Below are 7,500 nucleotides of genomic sequence, written 5' to 3' on the forward strand. Positions count from 1 at the left end.
TGTGTGTGTGTGTGTGTGTGTGTGTGTGTGTGAGTGTGTGTGTGTGTGTGTGTGTGTGTTAGCCTCACCTTGTCTCCCCAGCTGTAGGGCCATGGCGTCAGTGCTGTGTGTGTGTGTGTGTGTGTGTGTGTGTGTGTGTGTTAGCCTCACCTCTGTCTCCTCCAGCTGTAGGGCCATGGCGTCAGTGCTGTGTGTGTGTGTGTGTGTGTGTGTGTGTGTGTGTGTGTGTGTGTGTGTGTGTGTGTTAGCCTCACCTCTGTCTCCACCAGCTGTAGGGCCATGGCGTCAGTGCTGTGTGTGTGTGTGTGTGTGTGTGTTAGCCTCACCTCTGTCTCCTCCAGCTGTAGGGCCATGGCGTCAGTGCTGTGTGTGTGTGTGTGTGTGTGTGTGTGTGTGTGTGTGTGTGTGTGTGTGTGTGTGTGTGTGTGTGTGTGTGTTAGCTTCACCTCTGTCTCCTCCAGCTGTAGGGCCATGGCGTCAGTGCTGTGTGTGTGTGTGTGTGTGTGTGTGTGTGTGTGTGTGTGTGTGTGTGTTAGCTTCACCTCTGTCTCCTCCAGCTGTAGGGCCATGGCATCAGTGCTAAGCTCAGCTGGTCGTGTTTCACAGCTGAGCACTCTGAGCACCAGTCGAGTGAGACGCGCGTCCTGATCACGCAGAGACCACTCCAGACTGGACAGCGGCTCCCTGTACACATTAGCCTGTGGAAGAGGTGAGAGTGAGTGTGTGTTTGTGTGTGTGTGTGTTTGGAAGAGGTGACAGTGAGTGTGTGTTTATGTATGTGTGTGTGTGTGTGTGTGTGTATGGAAGAGATAAGAGTGAGTGTGTGTTTATGTGTGTGTGTGTGAGACTAGGGTCCCTCTACACCTTAACCGTGAGAAGAGAGAGGGGCAGTAGAGAGAGAGGGGCAGTAGAGAGAGGGGCAGTAGAATAGAGAGAGAGAGGGGCAGTAGAACAGAGAGAGGGGCAGTAGAGAGAGAGAGGGGCAGTAGAAAGAGGGGCAGTAGAGAGAGAGGGGCAGTAGAGAGAGGGGCAGTAGAATAGAGAGAGAGAGGGGCAGTAGAACAGAGAGAGGGGCCTCTACCTACCTCTGAGAGGAGAGTGCTGGAGCCGTGGTCGGTCATCTTGCTGATCTGAGTGAAGAGGTCCTGCATGTTGGGGCCGAGCGGCTCGTCATCGCTCTCCTCCTCCTGCAGGAGGCGCTCAGCCTGCGCCAAGGCAGATAGCTGCTCCTCAGCGCTCACGTGCCGCTGCTACAAAACGCAACACAACACCCAACATCAGGCGGACATTACCACACCCGCGTCAGCACTCACACCCCTTAATGCGGGAGCACATAACACAACCTCCAACATATGAGCTCATCCAGTCATTAGATACCAACATCCAACATATGAGCTCATTCAGTCATTAGATACCAAGATCCAACATATAAGCTCATCCAGTCATTAGATACCAACATCCAACATATGAGCTCATTCAGTCATTAGATACCAAGATCCAACATATGAGCTCATTCAGTCATTAGATACCAACATCCAACATATGAGCTCATTCAGTCATTAGATACCAACATCCAACATATGAGCTCATTCAGTCATTAGATACCAACATCCAACATATGAGCTCATTCAGTCACAACTCAACATCCAACATATGAGCTCATTCAGTCATTTAGAACCCGACAGCACAGCCAAGCAACTGACTGCAGCACACACACCAAATAGTGACGTTCAGGCTATCAGTCAAAATCAATCTCAATCCATAAGCAGATTAGGGGGATATTCCAGATTCTGTAGTTTGATGCAAGAGGCGTTCTGTTTTACTCCTTCGGCAGTTTCTCTGGTCCCATTTGCCCGTGCAGTGCTTCGCTCTCAGTCCTGGTGTTGAGGTCATGCGGGGTGTGTATCACACAACGTTCCGCTCTCAGTCCTGGTGTTGAGGTCATGCAGGGTGTGTATCACACAACGTTCCGCTCTCAGTCCTGGTGTTGAGGTCATGCAGGGTGTGTATCACACAAGGCCACTCTGGTAGTGCACTCCCGCTCCCCCAGTGGTTAGGTTAGGTGTTAAATTACCCAACAGTCAATCAGTTATCCATTGAATCAATTTATCCTTGTTTTGTGTTGCTCAATACTTTAGGATGCAGCTAACAAACTGAGTTCATATTTACATACATTAGTTCACACAATGAATCTCAACAAGTACATGCAGCATCTGTCAGATATCAAACAAAATAAAAACAATCACAGAGTTGTAAACTGCTGATAAGACGTGCCCTCCACAGGTGCAGATGAGATGTCGTGAACACACACAGGCCGGCCCTCTTTGCGGTTACCTTAACACACACATGCGGTGCTACACACACAGGCTGGCCCTCTTTGCGGTTACCTTAACACACACATGCGTTGCTACACACACAGGCTGGCCCTCTTTGCGGTTACCTTAACACACACATGCGGTGCTACACACACAGGCTGGCCCTCTTTGGGGTTACCTTAACACTCTCTGAGACTTCTGTTTTTGCAGCAATGGCCTCCTGCCCCACCTCTGGCTGAGATGTGCCAGTCATTTCCTTTTCTTCTGGCTTGCTGATTGGTTCGGCCTCTGCCTGCTCTAGTTCTTGATTGGCTGGCACTGGTGATGGCTCTTTTTTCTCCTTGCGTCTGACTGGTGCTGCTGGTTTCTCTTCAACAGTGACTGAGGGCTTTTCTTCTTTAGCTGAGTCTTCCTCTACCCTGGCAGCCACCGTGGATGTCTCCAGTTGGGTTCCTCCCTCGGCATCCCCTCCTATAGAGGGCTTCTCCATCACTTCCTCTACCCTGGCAGCCACCGTGGATGTCTCCAGTTGGGTTCCTCCCTCGGCATCCCCTCCTATAGAGGGCTTCTCCATCACTTCCTCTACCCTGGCAGCCACCGTGGATGTCTCCAGTTGGGTTCCTCCCTCGGCATCCCCTCCTATAGAGGGCTTCTCCATCACTTCCTCTACCCTGGCAGCCACCGTGGATGTCTCCAGTTGGGTTCCTCCCTCGGCATCCCCTCCTATAGAGGGCTTCTCTGCCTCTGCCTTATCACCTTCAATGTGGCAAGCCTTTCCTCTTGCTGGTGGCGCTGGCTTGATGGCTGAGTCTGTTGCTTCTGTCTCTGGTTTCTCGGCTTCACTGCTCGGTGGCATGTCCACCAGTAGTTTCTCCTTTTTCCTCCTGGCAGGCGGGGGAGGCTGGATCTCTGGCTTCTCCTGCAGGGCTTCCAGACTCATAGATGACCTGTCCGCCTCAATCTGGGATTTGCGGCGTCTGCTAGGTGGTGTGGGTAGAACTTCAAGAGAACCAGTGATAGAACCAGAAAGACTTATCTGATCTCCCTCAATCTTTTCCTTATGCCTTCTGGATGGTGGAGTGGGAAGGACCTCAGAACCACCCAAACTTGCATGATCACCTTCTACTTGAGATTTGCGTCTTCTGCTTGGAGGCGTTGGCAGAACTTCAGGAGAACCGACACTAGAACCTGTGAGACTTATCTGATCTCCCTCAATCTTTTCCTTATGCCTTCTGGATGGTGGAGTGGGAAGAACCTCAAAACCACCCAAACTTGCATGATCACCTTCTACTTGAGATTTGCGTCTTCTGCTTGGAGGCGTTGGCAGAACTTCAGTAGAGCCTGTGAGACTTATTTGATCTCCCTCAAGCTGTTCCTTACGCCTTCTGGATGGTGGAGTGGGAAGGACCTCAGAACCACCCAAACTGATCTGGTCACCTTCTGCCTGGGATCTGCGGCGTCTGGGTGGTGCTGGTAGAACTTCCAATGAGCTGGCAGCAGAAGCACCCAAGCTGATTTCATCTCCATCTCCCTCTGTTTTTTCCTTATGCCTCCTGGACGGAGGGGTTGGCAGCACCTCTGGAGTCCTGTCCAGCTGGGTGTCTGCACTGATCTGACTGAGGCGATTGGGATCAGCCTTCTCCTTGCGTCTCCTTGAGGGTGGGGTCGGTTGGATTGGTTGGACCTCCGTCTGTGGTTGAATTTCAGCACTGACCTGACTGAGGCGATGAGCATCTGGCTTTTCTTTGCGCCTCACTGATGGGACAGGCTGGACCTTCTGAGGTTCCAAACTGACCTGGCTAACAGCCTCTGCAGCTGTTTTGTCTTCATGTGTGTGTGAGGGTGGGGCTGGTTCACTCTCTGCACACACTGCTGTTTCTCTCTTATCAACCTCTGCCTGATGATTCTTCTTTCTTGAGGGTGGAGCCGGTTTGGCATGTTCCTCCTGAGGTCTCTCCTGACCTCCAGCGGTTTCATCCTTCTTTGATCCGTGCAGCTCTTTCCCAATCTGTTCCTCGCCACGTCCTCTGTCCTCCCTCTCTAACACCCCAGGCTCTGGCTCGGTTGCACCGGGCCGGCCGATGACCACATCAGGTTGCTGAGCAGCCAGTGTTTGCTCAGGCGGCCTCGGAACGACTGCTTGCTCCGCAGGCTGGTCCAGTATGATGTAGCGTCGCTGGATCTCCCGCGGTCCGTTATCCACGGCAAAGTGCTCGATCTCTCTGCGCAGTCCGCTCGGCCCATTGTCACTGGTCCAGGCCCCGGCTGCTTCTGCTTGTGGCCCTGCTGCGCCAGCTTCAGTGGGTGAGGCTGGAGGTGTCTGAGCCTGTGCCGCATGAGCAGACTCTCTCTCCAGCTGCTCTGCCTGGCTTCTCGTGGGTGATACCTCTGCAACCAGCCCCTCCACATGTGGTTCCTTCTGAGGTGTGCCATGCTCCATGGCAAGAGTGGTAGCCGAGACCTGGGCCTCTGTATCTGCCTTCTCTCCCGGCTGAAGGGCAGTGGTGTCATAGCCCACAGTCCCAGCAGACACCAGGCGCATGATGTCACTGCTGGTGGCGTCCGACACCTCGAGACTTTGAATATGGATGGCGTCCTCGTCCAGAATGAGAGAGGCCACTCTCTTCTTTGACTTAGGTGATTGTCTAGCGGTTGGGCCTCGGCTGTCCGTGTCAGGGGTGTGGTCTCCTTGTGTATGCAGGGCATCTCCATCACTCTCCTCTGTCTCTTGGTCAGAATTCTCCTCCCCAATTGGCTCAGTGTCCTCTTTCATTTTCATTAATTCAGCAACAGCGTAAACGGCGTCCTCATCAGACATCATGCTCTCCGTCCTCGCTCTCTCCATGCCAATGATGGGTGGCCACATGCCAACTCGCCCTGCTGTGGGCGATCGATTGCCAATGTCCTCCATTGCCATGGCAGTCCATAAGCTCTCTGTATGTGCAACGGCCGGCCAGGGTATGTCTTCCTCTTGGCCGAGGTCTCCTGTCATGGCTGACTCTGACGGACTCTCATCCTCTTCTGGCTCCACTATGGTAGGGATCACTCTCCATCCGCCGACAGCTGGACTCCCCTCTGACTTGGGTGAAGGGGCAGTCGTCCTCTTCTCTGAGTCAGGAGATAGGTGTGTCTTCTCCAGGGTGAAGTCAGGAGGAGGGTGTGTCTTCTCCAGGGTGAGGAATCTCCTCTGTTTGGCAGCAGCAGCGGCAGCAGCGGCCCCAGTGCTCTGGATCTCATCGTGCATCTCCCTCAACAGTGCCCCTAGTGCAGCGGAGGACTCAGCTGAGCCTGGGCCCTGAGTAATTGCTTCAACGGACACCTCTCTGGAGTCTGTGTCCGCTGGCATGGGACCAGCGTGGTATCTGTGGGTGAGAGTCTCTGTTGTTGGGGAGGGCGCCACCTGCTGGTGTGGTGGTTCTCTCGTAGCTATGTGAATCTCCTCAGCCTGGTCAGACTGAGACTTGATAATAGTGTCTGTTGTTAATGGTCTGTACACCGCCTGCTGGTCAGGGGCTCTAGTCTCTGCTCTCTGTTCAGGCATCTCTGGGGATAGGGAGGGAGCCCCCTGGTGGTCTGAGGACTCAGTTTCAGCAAAGCTGAGTACAGAACTGTCTAAAACTGGACTCAGTCTTTTTTCAACAGGAAGAGGAAACTGTATCCAGGGTAACATAAGGGAAAAACAAGTCAAGTTGTACAGCAAGGTCAAAATACAAACACTAACACTGGAGCGATTTACATAACTAAACACTAAAATGTCTGGCTAAAACAAAATTAAACCCAATACGTTCACACAATGCTGTGTAAATGTGATGTGTTTACCTTCAGCTCTATCTCCTGGGAGAGCCTGATGGCCTCCTTCTTCTTCTGATCTGCAATGTCCTGATGGGAAACATATAATTCAGATGTCAGTCCATTTCAGACAGAATCAGTTCCTGATATCACTTTTGAAACTGGCTCTAATCATCCAACCTTTCTTCAGGTAAATGTAAATTAGGTTTATAGGCCAAGTATACTAACATATACAAGAAATTTGGTCTCTGCATTTATCCCATCTGTGAATTAATGAGACACACAAGCACACAGTGAACAGTGAACACACAGTGAGGTGAAGCACACAATGAGCATACAGTGAGGTGAAGCACACACTAACCCTGGAGCTGTGAGCTGCCTTGCTACAGCAGCGCTCCAGGAGCAGTGAGGGATTAGGTGCCTTGCTCAAGCTCAAGGGCACTTCAGCCGTGGAGGTGGGCATGGGAGAGCAGTGTCCAACCACTTCCCCCGCCCACATTTTTTCCTACTGGTCGGGGATCGAACCGGCAACCCTTCAGTTCCAAGCCTGAAGCCCTAACCAGTAGACCATGGCTGCCCCACCCAGTAGGCCACGGCTGCCCCTAACCAGTAGGCCACGGCTGCCCCTAACCAGTAGGCCACGGCTGCCCCCAACCAGTAGGCCAGTAGGCCACGGCTGCCCCTAACCAGTAGGCCAGTAGGCCAGTAGGCCATGGCTGCCCCTAACCAGTAGGCCAGTAGGCCAGTAGGCCAGTAGGCCAGTAGGCCATGGCTGCCCCTAACCAGTAGGCCAGTAGGCCAGTAGGCCAGTAGGCCAGTAGGCCACAGCAGCCCCTAACCAGTAGGCCAGTAGGCCACAGCAGCCCCTAACCAGTAGGCCAGTAGGCCACGGCTGCCCCTAACCAGTAGGCCAGTAGGCCACAGCAGCCCCTAACCAGTAGGCCAGTAGGCCAGTAGGCCACGGCTGCCCCTAACCAGTAGGCCAGTAGGCCAGTAGGCCAGTAGGCCAGTAGGCCAGTAGGCCAGTAGGCCACGGCTGCCCCTAACCAGTAGGCCAGTAGGCCACAGCAGCCCCTAACCAGTAGGCCAGTAGGCCAGTAGGCCACGGCTGCCCCTAACCAGTAGGCCACGGCTGCCCCTAACCAGTAGGCCACGGCTGCCCCACTCCTGCCTGCCTGCCTGCCTCATTCCGCTGGAGCTCACCTTGAGTCTCTGAGTGAGAGACGCCATGTTTGAGTCTGCGTCCTTCACTGTTATGGTGGCGTCTCTCTCCATCTTCCCAGCAAGCTCCGGGCCCAGGCAGTCTCTCAGCAGCTCCTTATGAGACAGTGCCACCTGCAGGCTCTGGCGCAGAACTGCACCCTCCTCCAGCAGCTCCTGAAAAATCCAGTTTATC

The 7,500-nt window shown here is 53.5% G+C and overlaps 1 protein-coding gene across 1 annotated transcript in view; it reads right to left on the bottom strand.

The window, feature by feature from the left end:
• The window catches only part of LOC121718852, a 127,095-nt gene that overhangs the window by 26,655 nt on the left and 92,940 nt on the right, over positions 1–7,500 (bottom strand). Inside the window, exons 58-64 of the mRNA XM_042104198.1 lie at positions 7,308–7,481; positions 6,135–6,194; positions 2,986–5,967; positions 2,818–2,901; positions 2,494–2,733; positions 1,086–1,250; positions 543–698 (exon numbers count right to left, since the gene is read on the bottom strand). Coding sequence (XP_041960132.1) covers positions 543–698; positions 1,086–1,250; positions 2,494–2,733; positions 2,818–2,901; positions 2,986–5,967; positions 6,135–6,194; positions 7,308–7,481 — 3,861 coding nt within the window. The remainder of the gene's footprint in view (positions 1–542; positions 699–1,085; positions 1,251–2,493; positions 2,734–2,817; positions 2,902–2,985; positions 5,968–6,134; positions 6,195–7,307; positions 7,482–7,500) is intronic.

This window comes from Alosa sapidissima, chromosome 1 (genome assembly GCF_018492685.1).
Source record: "Alosa sapidissima isolate fAloSap1 chromosome 1, fAloSap1.pri, whole genome shotgun sequence".
Lineage (NCBI taxonomy): Eukaryota > Metazoa > Chordata > Actinopteri > Clupeiformes > Clupeidae > Alosa > Alosa sapidissima.